At 42.2% G+C, this 20969-nt stretch overlaps 1 protein-coding gene across 1 annotated transcript in view; it reads left to right on the top strand.

Annotated features, from left to right (window-relative positions):
* The window catches only part of LOC115460483 (SUMO-activating enzyme subunit 1-like), a 50974-nt gene extending 40318 nt beyond the window's left edge, over positions 1–10656 (top strand). Inside the window, exon 5 of the mRNA XM_030190250.1 lies at positions 10530–10656. Within this exon, the coding sequence (XP_030046110.1) occupies positions 10530–10571 (42 nt within the window). The 3' untranslated portion in view covers positions 10572–10656. The remainder of the gene's footprint in view (positions 1–10529) is intronic.
* Positions 10657–20969: the final 10313 nt, after the last annotated feature.

The raw sequence follows: 20969 nt of genomic DNA, 5'->3' as shown, positions 1-20969 counted from the left end.
AAAGTCCTCCTCCATCCTTCATCTGTTCTTTTTTAATGTACCATAAAGTCACTGCTGCTTACAAGGCATACTCTAGACACCTTCACCCTCCCTATGATGCGGAGGGAAAGATGAAAACCCCCTCAAAACCTTCATGTTGCCAACAGCACCCACATAACTTGAATGCCTCCTTGGGGCTGAAATAGGCAGCAGCAGACCCCAGTTGCTCTCATCACCCATGACACTGCCTGGCCCTTGGCTCCTCCTATGCCATGCTTACACAAAGGAGTGCTAAATGTCAGCAGGGCAGGAGTGATGGGATTGCTTCTGTCTCTTTCAGCCCAATGGGAGGCATCTAGGATAGGGGAGATCTGAGGGCAGGGCATTGGTTATGTGGGAGCAAAGCGTTTGCATATTTCTGCACAAATGTTTTGCCTTGCTAAGTGAGATTTCCAGAGATCATCTTTTGCCAGAATAGTGTGGGGCAGTATCTTTGCCTAATGTTATTTTTCTGCTTTTTAGCAATTTTGACTATTCAAACAAGCTCTTTGTCTAGGACACTTACTTACCTTGTTTATGGGTGTTGTGATCATTGAGAATTTCTGAAGAAATTGCAAAGGCCATGGTTGTATCAGGAAACATCACTACAGACTGGAAGGATCCCATGCTAAAAAACATGGCTCAGTTCTTTGAGAAGAAGGTTGATTATTTTACCCCATCTTGCAGATGGGTCTGTTTCATATGTCTGGTTTTGATCAACAAATGATTCCTGGAGCAATACATTATTTCCCATTGTACTGCATTTGCCACTTATTTTTCCTCATTTGCTGATCTAATTTTTTGAAGGTTTTTTTCTCCTGCAAATTCTGTTGCTTCTTTATACTGGTCGACTCTTACTCATTCCTTCTACTCGCCGCAATGTTTGTTCAAGTTTAATGATGAAGACAAATTCTGGGTGTTTACATTCCTATTTCAACACCTTTTGCATATTTGGTTCTGATGATGCTTTTAAGTAAGCCTGAAGGGCTATGACGATAGCTCTATAGGTATAATCTATTTCTTTTTACTTGTTTTATAGACATTTTATTAAGCACCAAATAAATCAACAACAAGGCCATAGTGAAGTAGTCCAATGTAATAAAGACACACAAGTGCTGAGAGAACCAAAAAGTCAAATGAGATGAGGTTGGGAATACAAATAAATTTGGTTGAATAATGAGAAAAAGCATACAGTAACTTCTAATTATTTACAGTAACAAATAACACCCCCTTCCTCTCCTATATAATCCTCCATTCCCCTACGAGCACTAACAGCCAGTGATGAGAGAGACATCAAGAGAAAAATCTCCCCTTCCCCCTCAATATAAGCAGTTAAGATGGGCAATTCAATAGGAATGGTTACCAAGTCTTTTCCCACTTGGGAAGAGTATGGTGCTTAAGGGCTAGCAAACGTTTCATATCACAAAAGTACCCCAGCTTAGTAATCTATTTTACCAATGAAGGAACAGAACTTTGCTTCCCATTTTCAGCCAAAGCTATCCTTGCTGTATTGGGTGCAGGTGTGCCTTGGACAGATCTCCAATACGCCTGTGCTTTTACACAAGTCCATCAAATAGTACCAATAGCATCACAGCCCCTCAAACAATATGGAGAAGCCCCTGGAAACATATGGCAAAGTCGGGCAGGAGTAAGGTACCACCTATAAAATAAAAACATTTTATAGCATTTTCCTTTACTGAAACAGCCAAAGAAACTTTTGTTAAAACTTTTTCCAGTTGTCTTCTTGAATAGCGCTTCCTCTCCCAGTTTACTCTATGCAAGTTATAAAGTCTGGCATTTTTACACTGATATTTCTAAAGATATGTAATAAGACCTTCAGTATCTCTAGAGTCTTGCCTTTTGGGAGTCCTCCAAAAAGGACTGGCTCCTGCAAACCTTCTAATAGAGGGTGTGGACAAGAAGTGTAACTATGGTGTGTGGAAAGCTGATAATCTTTCAGAAGGCTAGGGAAAGGGATCAAAGTATCCTCTTCAAAAAGTTGTCCCTAGGGATAGGCAGGCCACTCCCACCTTTGGAAGAAACAAAGGATTGCCCGTAATCGGGGAATGGTGCAATAAGGGGACACAAATTTGGAAAAGAGAGAATCCCAATAAGAAAAAGTAGTGTCAACTATGGGGCAAGCACCCAAGCCTAAATTCCTTTGTTTACAAGGGAGCCACAGAAGATGGCTTCATGGTTTTTTTTTCAACTGAACCATAATTTGAGGATGATCCTGGAACCACTTAACCGCAGCAAGGGCCTGAGTAGCCCGGTAGTGCCAAAGTAAGCTAGGGACTACAAGGCTCCTCAGCGTCTTATCTTTGTAAAGAAATGATCGAGGAAGGCGGGGCCTTTTGTACCAATAAATCTAATCGATTTCTGAAGATCGGATAAAAAATATTCTTGATAGCTTAAGGGGTAGCACCTGAAATAAGTATATCAGGTGTGGCAGAACATTAATTTTCAATGTAGCTAAACCACCAAACCATGAGAGATCTTATGTTCTAATAGCCATACTGGTTCAGATCAGTGGTCCATCTAGCCCAGTATACTGCTTCCAACAGTGGCCAATCCAGGTTGCAAGTCCCTGGCAGAAACCCCAATTAGTAACAACATTCCATGCTACCAGTCCCAGGGCAAGCAGTGGCATCCCATGTCTGTCTCAACAGCAGACTATGGACTTTCCTCCGGGAATTTGTCCATACCTTTTTTTAAAACCCAGAAATGCTAACCGCCATTACCACATCCTCCGGCAACGAGTTCCAGAGCTTAACTATTCTTTGAGTGAAAAAAGATTTCCTTCAATTTGTTTTAAAATGTATTCCATGTAATTTAATTGAGCATGCCCTGGTCTTTGAATTTTTTGAATGACAGAGAAACCAATTCACCTCCACCTGTTCCACACCACTCGGATTTTGTAGACCTCAGTTACATCTCCCCTGAGCCGTCTCTTTTCCAAGCTGAAGAGCCCTAACCTCTTTAGCCTTTCCTCATACGGGAGCAGTTCCTTCCCCTCTATCATTTTGGTTGCTCTTCTTTGAACCTTTTCTAATTCCACTATATCTTTTTTGAGATAAGGTGACCAGAATTGAATACGATAATCAATTATTTTGCATCCCTCTCCTAATATCTTAGCATCCTGTTTGCTTTTTTGGCCGCTGCCCACACTCGGCAGAAGATTTCAGCGTATTGTCTACAATGACACCTAGGTCTTTTTCTTGATTGCTGACTCCTAAAGTGGATCCTAGCATTAGATAACTATGATTCAGATTATTCTTCCCAATGTTCATCACTTTGCATTTGTCTACATTAAATTTCATCTGCCATTTGGATGCCCAGTCTTCCAGTTTCCTAAGGTTTTCCTCCAATTCTTCACAATCTGCATGCGTTTTGGCAGCTTTGAATAGTTTTGTGTCGTCTGCAGATTTGTTGTCATTTGCAGATTTAATCACCTCACTTGTTCCGATTTCCATGTCATTTATAAATATGTTAAATAGCACCGGTCCCAGTACAGATGCCTGAGGCAATACTTTTCACCCTCCTCCACTGAGAAAATGGCCATTTAATCCTACCTTCTGTTTTCTGTTCAATAACCAATTCCTAATCCACAACAGAACATTGCCCCTATGCCATGACTCTTTAATTTTCTTAGGAGTCTTTCATGAGGAACTTTGTCAAAAGCTTTCTGAAAATCTAAATATGCTACATCAACTGGCTCACCTTTGTCCATGTTTATTCACGCCTTCAAGAAATGAAGCAGATTGAGGCAAGACCTCCAATAGCAGGATCCATGTTGACTCTGTCCCATTAAACCATGTTTTTCTATGTGTTCTATAATTTTATTCTTCATATAATTTCCACTATTTTGCTGGCACTGAAGTCAGGCTTACTGGTCTGTAATTACTCGGATCACCACTGGAACCCTTTTAAAAAAAATTGGCGTCACATTGGCCACCCTCCAGTCCTCATACAAATAGGATATTCAAAATTCCACCCCCACCGCCATCCCCCATCTCTCCTCCCATCCCCAGTCACACAACATATTCCAGTTCCAGGCCAATAAAGACCAAGGAACAACAGAATGCAGTGGAGGTCCTGACTCCCCATGCTGAAAACACCCCCCCTCCTCATGCATACATTGCTGATGAAAACGAATAAATATCCCTCTCCACTCAGATCACTAATCTCAATCTCTTCTTTAAAGAGTAATAAAAAAACCTCAACAGCAACAGAGCAACAGAAGTCAAACTGTCAGAGTCCTGGTACTCAGTTCAAGCCACCACATCCTGCTGGCTACTATGGAACTGACCGTTTATGTCCTCCGGGGACCTGCTGCCAACGTTGTAGTTTCACTTTAGTTGCAGGTACCACAGTACTTGGGGGCTGCAGTGTAGATGTCAAACCGGCCACATGCAATATGTTCCAGTATCAACAAGAGTATGGGTATGATGTATTTTATCTGCAATCGCTAAATACAGTGAAAATGGGAATGCCCAATGGTAATTCATTTTAATCAGCAACTCCCGTGCCAGTTTCACTGTGCTGTTGCATCAGCATGTAACTGGATAAATCTTGGTACACTGCAATCTGGGCTGCTTATATTGTGTGCCTTAGTCAAGATGAGCTCTTTATCTGCAAACTTCACAGAATGAGCAGTGATATCCCTGGGCCTATTCTCTTGAGGCCTCCCAAGTGAATGATGTGCTCTTGCCAAACCTCTGGGACCACTCAGAGCATAGATTCTTTCTGCAGCCTCTGTTTTCAAGATCAAGTTTTATACAGAGTTCTTCATAATGGATATCCAGTTGAGATGGTCGCATCTGAGAGGTGGCAAGATCATCTGCGTGTTCCTCCATCTTTGTCTCCAAATCTTCCACGCGGCCACCCAGCTCCCCGAGATTTGCACTAACATTGTCAATATGCTCAAATATCTATTCTCTGGAGCTCATCCCAGATATCCTGAAGACCTGTTTGAGATTGCAGGGAAGCCCCCTTTTACTTGCCAGCAAGAGAGAGAGTCTGAATCAGACACTGAGTCCTATGCAGAGGAGATGTGGCAATGCACGTTCTTAGTCACATGGTGGCTTGACTGCTGTTCTGCCTCCTTATGTGTAGAATTTAAAGATTTATTCATAGGGTGGGATACCGGTGTCGGAAATGGTATTTCAAGCGGATGAGTCGGAGAAAACTTACCGACTTCACAGTAAACCTGGAGGACATAATGGGGCAGTTCAGCAAACTGAAGAGTATCAAATCTCCTGGACCGGATGGTATTCATCCTAGAGTACTGATAGAACTGAAAAATGAGCTGCGGAGCTACTGTTAGTGATATGCAATTATCCTTAAAATCCAGCGTGGTACCGGAAGATTGGAGGGTGGCCAATGTAACGCCGATTTTTAAAAAAAGGGTTCCTGGGAGATCCGGGAAATTATAGACTGGTGAGTCTGATGTCGGTGCCGGGGGAAAATGGTAGAGGCTATTAAAAACAAAATTACAGAGCACATCCAAGGACATGGATTACTGAGACCAAGGCCCAGATGCACTAAACCTTAACGACCCTCTAACAACCCTTTTAACGAGAAATTCCTAACTGTTGCATGCATTAAAGGCCTTTTTCCGACGAAGCAAGCAGCTAACGAAAACGGAATACAAACGAGTAACTACCATTGTAATGTGGACAATTTGGGATGCACTAACAATACCGACAATTACACTGAGTCATTTTACCGCAACAAATTTAATGTATGGTCAGAGCAGTCGTAAAGGCCAGAGCTGTCATCTCCCCGCTTCCCCCAGCTCCATAAAAACGCAAGCTGGCATGTTTAAAAACAAAAGGTAGATAAAAAAACAAACACACTTTCCCCTGCATAAAATCTAAACAAAATCAAAAAAGGATCGGTAGGGGGGCAAGGCACTCAGGAGCGTCCTGTATGGACGGCCTTGCCCACCCCCCCCCCCCCCGAGGTCGCCGCTGTTCCCCGCTTCTCCCTGATGAAAATAAAATCAAACTTTGCAGTGACGGGCCCCCTCCCTTCCTGTCTCTCTCTTCTCCTCCACCACTGCTTCGCCACCGCTCCCCCCCTCCACTGGACTCCCCCTCCGCCTTAATGGCCGGCGCAGCACCTCTCACCTGTGGTGTGAAGGCGCTGCACGGGATGGAACAGCTGATCGGCGATCGCTTCTGCCTTCACCGACGTCTCTTTCCTTCTTCCTGTGCCCACCCTCCTCTGGAAGAGAGTGAGGGAATTGCAAGCTGTTTACCTGGCTTGTATCTTATTCCGTTATGTTAATGCACTCTTCAATATCTGTTTTAGTCTCCTGTAATATTCTTTACTTTCTCTCAGTGATTATGCTCGATTGTTATGCCTTCCTCTAATACATCATTCTGTTCAAGTTCCTTTATCTCACAATCATCAGTCAGTGATGTCTTCAGTTTGTTCAATTTTCCTCAAAGGAAAGTTGCCTTAGCACGTTGGTTCAGACCAAAGTCAGTGTAATCTAAAGTTTTTAAATACACTGAATTATTTTGCTAATCGTTGATCACTGGAACTATAGAGCTTCAGGTCCATCAACACACGGTAAGCAACTGCTCAAATTCATTGACCAAACTCATGCTGTACATTCCAATCAAATTGGCTTTTGGCCACATCTCACCACCTGCATTATCTGTCACCTAAGTCAAGCTAAATCTGTTAACCTCTTTCTATTGACCGCTGTTTTCAACATGATTGACCATTCCCTTCTACTACACCATCTTCAGAGGGATGACACCTACATCCTTTTCCTGGGCGGCGACGCCTAATGTGAAACCTTCATCACGTAACTATAGTTTGGGTTCCTTTTTCCCATTACATTAAGTCATTTGCCATTTGGATGCCCAGTCTCCAAGTCTTTTAAGGTCCTCTTGCAATTTTTCTCAATCCTCTTGTGATTTAACAACTTTGAATAACTTTGTGTCATCAGTAAATTTAATTATCTCACTAGTTATTCCCATCTGTAGATCATTTATAAATGTTAAAAAGCAGCGGTCCCAGCACAAACCCCTGGGGAACCCCACTATCTACCCTTTCCAATGAGAATATGGACCATTTAATCCTACTCTGTTTTCTCTCTTTTAACCAGTTTTAATCCACAATACTCCCCATCCCATGATTTCTAATTTCCTCAAAAATCTTTCATGAGGTACTTTGTCAAATGCCTTTTTAAAATCCAAATACACAATATTGACCGGCTCACCTTATCCACATGCTTATTCACTTAAAGAAATGTGTAAATTGGTGAGGCAAGATTCCCCCTGACTAACTCTGTTAGCTTTGTCTCATTAATCCATGCTTATGTATATGCTCTGTAATTTTGTTCTTTATAATAGTTTCTAACATTTTCCCGACTCCGTCAGGCCTCACTTGGGGTTACCTCTGGAACCCTTTTTAAAATTGGTATTACACTGGTCATCCTCTAGTCTTCCAGTACCATGCTTGATTTTGAAGATGAATTGCATCTTGCTAAGAATAGCTCTGCAAGTTCATTTTTCTATTCTATCAGTACTCTAGTATGTGTACCTCTGGTCCAGGCAATTTGCTACTCTTCAATTTGTGAAATTGCTCCATTACATCTTCCCATGTTTACAGAGATTGTTTTCAGTTTCTCTGACTCATCAGCATTGAATACCATTTCTGGCACCAGTATCTGTCCCACATCTTCCTCGGTGAAGACTGAAGCAAGAATTCATTAAATCTCTCCACTATGGCCTTGTCTTCCCTGATTGCCCCTTTTATCCTTCGGTCATCTAGTGGTCCAACTGATTCTTTTGCTGGTTTCATGCTTCTAATATACCTAAAAAAATTATGTTTCTGTGTTTTTGGGCACCCGACATAGTAGCCCTGACAAAACAGCCTTGTAACAAAACAGCCCTTGTCTAAACAGCCCCTAACAAATAGCCCTAGACAAAATTGCCCCCTAAAAAAAAATAACACACCAAAAAAAGATGATAAACTACAAGTGAAATCTTCACTGATAAAGGCTCCTACCAGCATTGCATTGTATAAAGCGCATAAATAAACAAAATTCTATATTTACCAACTGGTATTCATGATCTGTTCTGCTGTTTAAGGAAACTATTCTTCCATCAACATGCTAATTAAAGAAACAAACAAAACAATATTGTCATCATTTTCGTAGTCTTGCCAACCTTAACCAGTTTAGCAAGGTAAGATTATTAGGAAAAAAAATGCAGTGTTCCACAAGGTAAGTTCTCCCCCTGTCTGGTACTGTTCGGGTTACTTTGTCAGAGGCCATATTCTGGGCAGTCTGATCAGGCTGTTTTGTCGGGGGGGGGGGGGTAATTTGTCAGGGGCTATATTGTGGGCAGGCTGTTTTGACAGTGGCTGTTGGGAGCTTTTTTTGTCAGGGCTATTTTGACTGGGTACCAAATGCAGTCTTCTGAGAGGCGTACCGCTCTTGGCTGTTTCACTTCTTACCTCTCAGATCGTTCCTACACTGTTCATCTCCCTGATTCTGCCTCCATGCCGTTCTCTCTGGTTGCTGGTGTACCTCAAGGGTCAATTCTCTCTCCTGCTCTTTTGATATCTTCTTGTCACCATTACTGACACTTCTTCAGTCCTTAGACTGTGTTTGTTTATACTGATGATATACAGGTTCTCAGTATTGTTGACCCTATTGATCATCCCTTGCAGATGAGTTCTCTTACTCAAAAACTTACTAAAGTTATATCTTGGCTCCAGATTCCCAAATCCCGATAAATCATGGGCAGTTCTGTTCACTACCTGTGCTAACAAAGTACTAGCTGCACCTGTTGTCTTAGGCTCCGTGCCTGTTCCACTAGTCAGTAACATCAGAATCCTGGGTGTCCTTATTTATAACTGTTTCATTTGCCTCCCTCCTCTCCTTGATATCCTCAGTGATACAGCGCTCATTTTACAAGCCTAGACTGATTCGTTCTATTCGCCCTTTTCTTTATTCTTCTGCATTGAACATTTTAGTTCACTCTTTAGTCATTTCCCAGCTTGACTACTGTAGTGCTCTGTACATGAGAATCAAAATGAAAGAGCTTAGACTTCTACAACTTATTCTAAACATAGTCATCAAGTTGTTTACTTGACATAAGAAATACGTTCATATTGCTCCTCTTCTGAAAGATGTCCACTGGCTGCCACTTTCTCATCGGCTCACTTATAAACTCCTAGTCTAGGTATACAAAGTCTGCTTTGCTGGTGAGTCCTCTCCTGCCTTCTGACTCCTTTTTGTTCCTCTAGGACCCTGCGTTCCTTGCATTACAATCGATTCGTTGCCCCCTCTTTTGCGAGATCCATTATCCTTCCTCTTTGTAGATGCCTATGGCTGATCGCTGAGATGTCGTTAGTGCACCGCATACTGCGCTACCTATTGTGTTTTCCCTTCCCTACTTTTCTTGCTGATATTATAGATCCTCCTTTTCCATATTGTTGCGAGCCTGGTATATTCTTTTCCTACTTCCTATTCTCTCTTTCTAGATTGTAAGCCACTCAGATGCCTGTTTGATAGGCAGAATAGAATGCCCCTATATTAAACTTGAAACTTGTTGTAACGTGTGGATCATTACTATCTTTTTTGTTTTGGTTTTTTTTTTGAGGAGCACATTGTCTAAAACAAGCTTGGAGACAAATTATCTGGAGACAGGGCCATATAACTGTCTCTCGTCATTTTCAGCCCTTAGTTCAGGGAAAGAAGGTCTCTATTCTATTGGGTACTGCTGTAGCTTATACAAACAGAGGCACTAGGATACCTCATCTGATGTAGGAGGCAGCTGTTCTCTTGGCTTGGGAAGATTGTATTGGGCATAGATTATGTCCAGGTAGAGTTCTTGAGCGGAAGTGCCCTAGACTGGGAAGAATGGAAGGTTTTTAGATGAAGCATTTGCCAGGATAATGTGTAAATACGGCAAGTCCCAGGTGGATTTCACTGCCACCTTACTAAATTCCAAGATGTAGACCTCCAGCAGAAGAAAGGAATTAGGAGCCAAGGGTATAGATATGTTAGTCAAGCCTTGGCCAGTTGACATCCTTCTTTGTATCTTTCCTCTATGGTGCCAGTGGGGGCAGAGTGTTAGCTGTGGATAAGTTGTGCCTGGTTCTTCTAATTTGCCCCAGGCTGACTTGAAAAGCCTTGGTAAGTGGGAGATTCTCTCTCTGTCTCTCAGAGCAGAGGCCTTCTTCACTAGGTTCTAGTTCTCCTAGAGTAACTGGTTTTTGTTCTGTTGCAGTCCTGCTATTGAAAGGGTTAGACTGAAGAAGAGAGGATACTCTGCATTGATGATGGTATCCCATTTGAATGCCCAGAAACCATCTGTCTCATTTGTGCAAATTCTAACATACATTACCTTTGAAAGCTTGATGTCTGCAGGAGTCTGTCCTCTGAAGACTCCTATGCCCTCTATCCTGCCCTTTCTTCAGGGATTTTGGACAGGGGATTAATCTATACTTGAATACAGCTAATTGTACTGATTTTTTTACAGGGGAGAAGTTCAAGGAAATGCTCTGGCATCTCACAGAGATGATACTGTTACTCAGAGGGGTCAAATATGCTGTCCCTCATTTTCTACCAATAATCCTGCCATGGGATCTCAAGCTAGTTATTGGAGTTTTTCTCTTCCTCTTTTCAAGTACTCCAGTCAACCTCTGCTGAGGATTTGCTACTCAAAACCGTGTTCTTGACAGCTGTCTGCTCAACTTGGCAAATTTCTGAGAGAGAAAGTAACCATCTGACCTACAGTAGTTTCTCATCTGAACCAGACCATTTCTTTTTAGCCTTTTGGAGGAAATAATATGTGGTGGAACAACGAAGCCCTTGACTCTCATGTGCATAGCATACTTAAGGTCACTAATCCCTTTCAAAAACGTAATGGATTTTGTGCTGTTTACTAGCAAAGAAAGGGGGAAGCAGCATCCACAGTCAGAATTTCTAGATGGAAAGAAGTATTGCTTCAGCGTAGATTGAGGGCGTGGTGCTCATTCATTTAGGGTTGAGGCCTTCTCTGGGGTGGGGTGTATTCATTTCCGCAGGGGGCAGTGGTGTGATTCTCTGCATTCCCAAGCACCATAGATTGGATGCTCATGCCAGGGAAGACTGCCTTTGGTATATGTGTTCTAGAGTCACCTTGACTTCCTGCCACTCAGTCTGCTTCTGCTAGGTTGCTCTGGTAATGGCAGTGAGGAAGGAGAATTTTAAACTTTAACTGTTATTTCCTTTCCTTGATTTACCACATTAGCCTAGAACCCACCCAGGAAGGTCATGATTCTGTGCTCAGTCCTTCCAGTGAAAGGAAGAACGCTTTGCTGTTTGTTTTTATTTGTACTTCTCTCAAGGTGTATTCAGTATTCGTGTCTCTGAAAGACCTAATTGGTGATAGTCTGGGTTTGGACTTTGATATGAGTATACTGACGGAATTTCTAGCAGCTTCAGCTTTACAGGAGAATAATCAGCTTGAATTTTGTTCTGTTCCCCTCTGCTGGCAGAGGAACATAACATGCTACTACTACTACTATTTAGCATTTCTATAGTGCTACAAGGCATACGCAGCGCTGTACAAACATAGAAGAAAGACAGTCCCTGCTCAAAGAGCTTACAATCTAATAGACAAAAAATAAATAAAGTAATCAAATCAATTAATGTGAACGGGAAGGAAGAGAGGAGGGTAGGTGGAGGCGAGTGGTTACAAGTGGTTACGAGTCAAAAGCAATGTTAAAGAGGTGGGTTTTCAGTCTAGATTTAAAGGTGGCCAAGGATGGGGCAAGACGTAGGGGCTCAGGAAGTTTATTCCAGGCGTAGGGTGCCGAGACAGAAGGCGCGAAGTCTGGAGTTGGCAGTAGTGGAGAAGGGAACAGATAAGAAGGATTTATCCATGGAGCGGAGTGCACGGGAAGGGGTGTAGGGAAGGACGAGTGTGGAGAGATACTGGGGAGCAGCAGAGTGAATACATTTATAGGTTAGTAGAAGAAGTTTGAACAGGATGCGAAAACGGATAGGGAGCCAGTGAAGGGTCTTGAGGAGAGGGGTAGTATGAGTAAAGCGACCCTGGCGGAAAATGAGACGGGCAGCAGAGTTTTGAACATGCTCATCTGGACTGATGTGGTAAGATCCAAGGGAAGGAAACTAACACTTTTGGTTGTTGTAATGCTTGCAGGGTAGATGTTGCTCTCTTGCCCGCCATCTTAGAATTGTCTAGTGAAAAAAGAGTGGGACAGTCTGATCATTTAGTTCAGTTTTAATTAAAAAAAAAGTTGACCTGGAAATGTCTTCCTTGTCCCCCACATCCTCCCCATACTCCATATTACCCTTCTTTTGGCTCACTTGAATTTTTCCTCTGCAGGCCTTATCACAGAGAGACCCACCTCACAACAACCTCTTCTTCTTTGATGGAATTAAAGGCAACGGGATTGTGGACTGCATGGGTCCCAAATGAGGGCAGTATTCCCGGTTCTGGTCAGAAGCCTGAAGACAGGAACCACAGGCCGTGTAATTTTGCCTCTCAGTGTACGAAGGAGTGGCTGCTCTGCTCATCAACAAGCAGCTTAAAATTGCTACTAGTTTAATTTCAACTGTTTTTCTGTCTTCCAAATGTCACTGTAGAGTAGCAATGAAATGGAACACTGACGCTGAGTAGTAGAAATAGTGTAATGATTTTAAATGGAGCAGATGGGAGCTGAGTTGGAATTGCTGCAGGGCATTGCTCAGAAGCCTCTTGTATGAGAATAAGGTTTAGGTTTATTCACTATTAGTTGATGGCATGTTTAGCAGTGGTAAGATCCTGTGAAACCTGCTGGATCTCCTGCCTCTCATCTGTGCTTAAAAGGAAAATAGAATGTAGTGGTAATCTTGCCCGTGTCAACAGCTTTATGGCCTGTGGTTCCGGGTACCTGTCTGACAGGAAGCAGCTATCTAGTTGTGGGGATTATTATTTAACTGCAAACGGGGCATTACAAATGGGTGGCTGTAATAAAACATTTTAGTGTAAGTTATGTATCACCAGCTCTATTGTGTTAAATGGGGTTGCAATTTATAATGTATAAGTGTGCTGACACAGTGGTGAGTTTTATTACATTGGCCATTAATGCAGCTCTTTACAGTTTACGCTGAAGTTATAAACCTGCCTACTCCATGATCTCTCCTCTTTCCTCTGTCAGTCTTATTCTTGCTTCCCTCTTTTTTTGCCCAGACATTTTTGTATTTTTCAATTTTTAAACAAGTGTAAAAAAAAGCTAAGTTTTTGGATTAAAAATGTTAAAAGTGGTGTATGTTGTATGTGTATCTGAGCAGTGTTGACCTCTGGAGTATTAATGGGGTGGCTGGTTCATGATTCACTGCTGTAGACATTTCACCGGGGAAGGAGTAAAAAGCAAGGATGATGCCTACAGCTTGATTTTTTTTTTAGTAGTAAGCAGAATTTGACTGCTATAATTACACAAAAAGCATAAGGGAATACCTGCGTTAGCCACAGAAATGTTTTTTTTAATGAAATTGTTCCTGCACACCTGCTATGCAGGTAGATATTTGCTTATTTGAAGAGTTGTTCCCAGGGCTGGGGTATGGTTTATTGTAAGCATTTATATTTTATCCCTTCACTACAGTAACTTTCAGAGTGGATTTCAGTCAATGAAGTACACAGCAAGGAAAACACTAATTAATATATATTGGTATTTTCTTTTTTAATTGAAGTCTCAAAATTATATGCATGTTGTAAGCTAGAGAGAGCAAGACCTTCCCAGCCAGGTTTGTTTTCAGGGTATCCACAATAATAGCATGAAAGATTGTGAATACTGAAAACCTGAGTGGCTTGAAATACAGCTTGTTCTACTCCTTCCAGCCCCCCCCCCCCCCCCAACCTCCAAAAATAAAATGATCTATATAATTGAAAAGCACCCTTCCAAAACTGACTCGGTCCATATTTTTCCCCTTTCAGTTTTGAGCTATACAGTTAACTCATGGACTGAGTGAGGTTTGGCACATCTGGGGACAAATGGCCTGGCCAACAATAGTAAGCTCAGAGCACAGTTCCAGAAGCTTGGGGAGAGACTAAGTCTTTGGTTCAAACTGCAGCTTTCTCTGAAGTAATTCCTACATGTGAGAAGGGAGAGGGAAAACTACATAAAACAGAGGAAGGTTTTAGTTACATAGGAGGATGGGGTAGTATGTGGCAAAATAACAGGCTGTACTTTGATAGGCTACATCTTTCTGTGACAGGAAAAGATCCTTGGGGACAAATTCAGACAGTGTGTTTCTAGACATTTAAACTAGAGGGCGGGAGTGACAAAAGGAGACAAGGAAACTCAAAGTCGTCCCCAGAAAAAAAACATGATGGCAGAGGCAAAGGTCATGTAAATATAGAAAACCCTCCAAACTCACATAGCACATGGAAAGCAATGAGCACAAATGCTCATAGTCTAAGTAAAAAGCTTCAAGATTTGCAAGTGCTGATGTTTGAGGAAGACTTGGATATTGTTGCTATTACAGAGACATGGTTCAATGATTCCCATGAATGGGATGCAACCATACCATGCTATAATCTTTTAGGGAGGGCTGAAGAGGTGGGGGAATGTTGCTGTATGTGAAAAACAATATGAGAGCTGCTGAAATGTGGGGAGCCTAGGGAAAGGAAGCGGCTGTATGGATCATCCTGGAAAGAGAATGGAACCTGTATCCACACAGGTGTTATCTACAGACCTCTGGCACAAATGGAGAAGCTGGACAAGGATCTGATAGAAAATATTCATAAACTTGGTATGAAGGGGGAGGAGGCACTATTGTTGGGAGATTTTAACTTGCCTGATGTGGATTGGAATGTCCCGTCAGCAGAATCAGAAAGAAGTAGAGAGATCATGGATGCCTATCAAAGCACCTTACTCAGACAAATGGTGACGGAACCCATGAGGGAAGGATTGATCTAGTGCTCACAAATGGAGGAAGTGTTTCCAATGTCTGTGTCGGTGCCCACCTAGGTAATAGTGATCATCTCACAACATGGTTTGATATAGGAGCAAAAGTGGAGTGCAGATGCACAAAACTCAAAGTACTGGATTTCATACGTACTGATTTTGGTAAAATGGGGGGAGTACCTGAAGAAAGAGCTGATGGCAGGGGTAGGCATTGCAGAAGTGGAAGTGTAATGGTACAAGCTGAAAACTGCTATAAATATGGCAGCTGATTTTTACACAAGGAAAGTACCAAAAAAAAAAAAAAGAGAAACAGGAAGCTTGTATGGATCTCCACATGGCTGAAAAAATAAGAGCAGAAGAAGCTTCGTTCAAGAAATACAGGAGAATGCAATGGGAATTCTGGCCCTTTGGTGGCTGACTCCGGCAGACCTGCGCAATGAAGGTGTTGGGTCCAGTTCTTGATTTCCATGGGGGTGAGGTGTGGACCCGGATTACCTCAGATCAGTGGGTGCTCGAGGTAGTCTGTGACTGCTGTGCACTGGAATTCGCCCGTCCTTTGGTGGATGCCTTCATGGCGTCCTTGCCAGGCTCCTTGGAAAGTGCTGGCAGTTTGGCAGTCTGTTCATTGTCTGGTGGCTTTAAGGGCAGTGGTTCCCGTCCCCAAGTTGGAATGTGGCACAGGTCGTAATTCCATCTATTTTATGGTTCCCAAAAAAGAGAGTTCCTACCAGCTTATTCTGGATCGCAGATAGGTAAATCACACTCCTCAACTCTTTCCTTTCTCAGTGAAACCTTGCGCTCCATTATTCTGGCTGTGCAGCCTGGAGAGTTCCTGTCGTCGTTGGACCTGACTGAGTCATACCTCCATATCCCTATTCACCTGACTCATCAGCATTTTCCTTCGCATCGCTGTTTTGGGAAGGCATCAATTTTGCACGCGCCCCTTTGGTTTGGCCACAACTCCCCATACGTTTTCCAAGGTGATGATGGTGGCAGCAATGGGCAAGGAGGGCATTTTGGTGGCCAATGTGACACAGATTTTTAAAAGGGTTCCAGGGTGATCTGGGAAATTACAGACCAGTATAGGCCTGTGTCGGTACCGGGAAAAATAGTGGAAACTATTATAAGTAATAAAATTACAAAACACATAGATAAACATTTAATGGGACAGAGCATGGATTCAGCCAAGGGAAATCTTGCTTCACCAATTTGCTTAATTTCTTTGAAGGTGTGGATAAAGGTGAGCCCGTTGATGTAGTGTAGCTAGATTTTCAGAAAGCTTTTGGTAAAGTTCCTCATGAGAGACTCCTGACAAAATTAGTCATGGGATAGGAGACAAGGTTCTAGTGTGGATTAGGAAATGATTATTGGACAGAAAACAGAGGGGTAGGGGTGATGGTCATTCCTCTCAATGGACGAAGGTGGACAGTGGAGTGCCGCAGGGATATGTACTGGAACCAGTGCTGTTTAACATATTTACAAACAATATGGAAAATCAGAGCAAGTGAGGTAATTAACTTTGCAGATGACACAAAAATATTCAAGGTTGTTAAAACACGTGCGAACTGTTAAATATTGCAGGAAGACCTTAGGACATTGAAAGACGGCACCCAAATGTCAGATGAAATTTAATGTGGACAGATGTGAGGAGCTGCAGGAGCTTATTTCCCAGGTGTTTTCAATGCTGCGCTTCAAGGAGTTTGTTCCGAAAGCCCCTAAGATGGCAGATCTGCTTCTTAAGGAAGTTTGGAGATCCTCCTGCTCTTTCCCCATGCACCAGGATATTCAGGTGTAGTGTGCTTCATCCGATGCACATTGGAAAGAGTAATCCGAATCATAGTTACCTGATGCTAGGGCCTACCTTGGGGGTCAGCACTGTAGGTGTCATTGTAGGCAATACGCTGAATCTTCTGCTGTGTGCGGCAGTGGCCAAAAAAGCAAACAGTATGCTAGGAGTTATTATGAAAGGGATGGTGAATAAGACCACAAATACTATAATGCCTCTGTATCACTCCATGTTGTGACTGCATCTTGAGTATTTCATTCAGTTCTGGTCGTAGTATCTCAAAAAGGATATAGCGAAATTAGAAAAGGTTCAAAGAAGCGACTAAAATGATAAAGGTGACAAAACTCCTCTCGTACAAGGAAAGGCTAAAGAGGTTAGGGCTCTTAAGCTTGGAAGCTTGCCAGGTGTCGTTTGGGAAGCTTGCAAGGTGCCCTTGGCCTGGATTGGCCGCTGTCGTGGACAGGATGCTGGGCTCGATGGACCCTTGGTCTTTTCCCAGTGTGGCATTACTTATGTACTTATGGAAAAGAGAATGAGGAGATGATAATTGAGATCTACAAAAGCCGGAGTGGTGTAGAATTAGTAGAAGTAATGCCCTGGGGGGAAAGTTATCTTTAAACTGTGACAAATTTACCATCTGCATGAAATTGTAGCTGAAAATCTAGTAAATAGCATACAGAGTTTCTAGAGGCCAACTGAGTTTGTTTTGGTTACAGTGTCGAGAGATGTGCTAGCAGTGTTAGTACACTTTTAAAGGTGATCAGTGGAAATAAAAAGAAAAGAAAATATACCTTTTTTTTATTGAACTTAATACATTTTTTGATTAGTTTTTGAATGTAACTGTTCTTCATCAGATCAGAAATAAGCAAATGTTGATAAATAACAGTAGATGTAATGAAACGTCAAAGCATTCCAGTGGCAGTCTCACAGGGTGGGGTGGGTTAGGTGTGAGGGAGAGAGCCAGGTGGCTGAGGAATAGGGAGCTATGGATGATAAGAGGGTGACAAAGATCTGGGTTTTCTAGCTCATTATAAACCATAAATTCTACTGGTTTGTCCTGTCTGAAATATTTAATCATTCTGACTCCAAAGGTCTTACGTTCCTGGATAGTCTTGGAAGTTTCCTTTTAGCATTCTCACCATAAAATGATTGATACAGTGTTCTGGTTTTGTAAAGTGTTGCCCCACAGAGGTGACATCCTGGTTGGCACTGGCATTTTTCATATGATGTCTATGTAAATTGTCTCTTTTTAGCATGTGGCTTGTTTCTCCAAATTTCACCCTTTGTCACACTTTTTGCATTGAATTATATATACCATACTGGAAGATGTCACGCATGTTGCATATTTTTCCTTTGTGAATGACTGGGAACCTGTGAAATTTTTTGGCATAGTTTGCAGCTGGATGTATTGCAAGGATGTGTGCCACTCTCTTTTTGAGTTTCTTTCGGGAGCTTGCTTCTCACTAGTTTTTGTTCTAACTTGGGTGGCTGTTGGAAGGTCAGCACTGGTTGGGATGGGAATATCTTTCAGTAGTTCATCCTCCTGGAGTAGTGGCTGTAGATCTTTTATGATTTTTCTAGCTCTGGGTTGTATGTCATTGTCTCAGGCTTTCTTTTCCTTGTACTGTAGCAGATTTTTCCTGGGTGTTTAAGGGAGGACAACATTTTTGAAGATTATTGTGAGGTTGTAGCCTTTGTGTTTTAAGGATTCAGTCAGGATTTTGAGTTTCTCTCTGTCCCCTGGGTCAGAGCCGTTATGGTGGTATCTTGTGCCGTGGCTGTGAATAATAGATTTCTTTGTATGTGAAGGGTGAAACCTGGAGTTGTGGAGGTAACTGCATTTGTCTGTAGGTTTCAGGGCACAGCTGGGGGAACTTCCACGGTCTATGTCCCAGAAACACCAAAGGAAGACCATGACCCTTATTTTATCATCCTCACTTTAATATTCCCTTATCTCTTGTTTGTCTGTCCTAATTAGATTGTAAGCTCTGTCGAGCAGGGACTGTCTCTTAAGTGTACAGTGCTGCGTACATCTAGTAGCACAACAGAAATGATTAGTAGTAGTAGTAATATAGCCATTGCTGACTGAAACTGTGGTGTCCAAAAATGGACTTTTTCTGGGGAGTAGTCCATTTTGAATTTGATTTTAGGATGGTATGTATTGAAAGAATTGTAAAATTGAGTTTCTGCCCCCTCAGTCCAAATTATAAAAATGTCATTGATATAGCAGTAGTATTTTAGGGGTTTAGTCTGATATGTATTCAAAAATGTCTCTTCCAGTTCAGCCATAAAGAGGTTAGCATATTGGGTTGAACTGGAAGAGACATTTTTGAATACATATCAGAGCTATTCCAGTGCTTCCTTTCAACTGGAGGCCTAACTCCTGAATACTTATAATACCCATATAGAACTAACTTTGTAACATTACCTGTCCCACATTTCTTTTAAAGCAGGGGTTCTCAATGCAGTTCATGGGATACACCTAGGCTTTTAAGATATCCACAATGAATATACATGAGAAGTTTGCATACACTGGTGATAGGGCATTAAAATATCTCTCATGCACCTGAGTGGCTAGGTGTCTTGAAGCCTGGTTTGAGAACCCATGTTCTAAAGTATACATAGTATATTTAAATCTGTCCCCATATGCTGTATGATGAAGACCACTGACCAGTTTAGTATTTATTCTTTGGACCAACTCTATCCATTTATATATTTTTTAAAGGGAAAGATGATGGGATTTGATATACCATCTTTTGGTTATTATAGTCAAAATGGTTACATATAGGTACTTATTCTGTGCCTGGGACAATGGATGTTTACTTGACTTGCCCAGAGTCACAAGGAGCTGTAAGTGGGAATCAAACCTGGTTCTCAGGCCACTGTAGGCTGCTCCTCCACTGTATGCAAACAGATCTCATACATATTCATTGGGGAAATCCTGAAAACCCAGTTGAGTTGCAGCCCTTGAGGACTGAGGTTTCCCATCCCTGCTTTAAGGGGTTTATTTGTAAGTTGGGGGGAACTGTGTCAAAGGCTTTGTTGACATCAAGGGGGGGGGGGGGAGTAAAAGGACTTTTTTCACTTTGCTGTAGGGCTGCTGCTCTAGGCAAACACCTAGTCTGTCTTGGATTTCCAGTCTAACAAGGTCCACGGCCGAGGAGAGAGCAGCCCTGTGAACATTCCCTAACTCTACTTATAGATCATAATAGAGATGCAGGGTGGTCCTATCCCTCTATTTCTAACCCCATGACCCTGATGTTTCAAAACTGCTGTTATAATAACATAAGTGCTTTTTATTACTGATGTAAAAGGAGTACAAGTTATAATTAAATAAAACAGCAAATGTTACAGAAGACACATTTCATTCATCACTGGTATAGCAGATCTGTTTGTGCCAAATCCTGCCTAGTCCTCACCTCATTCTCATTTTGATAAATAACAAATAATACAAAGCTTGAGCATTAGAACCAAACTTTGTATTCTGGCTGCAAAAATCAGAGACTAAGGTGTCAGTGAAATGTGGCACTTCTGTCACTGCTTATCCATCCAGATTCACATACATGGTGCTGTCTAGCCATAACTCAACACTTCCCCCCCCCCCCCCCCCCAATTCTCACTGATGCTACCACCTCATTCATACTCTCCCACACAACATACTTGCCCTGCAACTCACATACCTCATACTCTGCATTCTCCTCCCTTCCCCTTGTTCTTTACCATCAGGTAAATGGTTTCCGACTGACACCTGCCATGACTAAACAAAAGGCCAGGACTGCTTTTAATAGGGTTGCTTCCCCTTTAGATAACTGGTCTGCCATCCTCAAATTTAGGTCCCAGCAGAGGTTTACAAATGTTACACTAATAAAAGAGAAAATTTAGTGGGGCTTTTATTGATCTCCATTGTAAAGCCAAACACCCAGGATGATACCCCACATCCGCACTCATGGATTGGCTGAGCGATGCAGCTTGCTTCTAGACCCACAATCAGTCATAACCCTGGGGGCCAATTCCTAGCATCCTATCCAATTGCTTGAGGAACACAGGTGCCACAGTTTCCACTGCCATTACCTTCATCACCATGTCTGTAATGCTAAGTTGGCCACAGTACTAGTGGATTAAAATGGAAGGCAGGAAGGTGCTCTTTATAAAGATGGATGTGGCTGATTTCTACATGGATGGCATTTTCCAGTGAGTGTCAACAAGTTCATGGAGGGAAGCATAGGCCGCTGGTCAG

Source organism: Microcaecilia unicolor, chromosome 1 (assembly GCF_901765095.1).
Source record: "Microcaecilia unicolor chromosome 1, aMicUni1.1, whole genome shotgun sequence".
NCBI lineage: Eukaryota > Metazoa > Chordata > Amphibia > Gymnophiona > Siphonopidae > Microcaecilia > Microcaecilia unicolor.
This window is presented reverse-complemented; position numbering and strand designations above follow the sequence as displayed.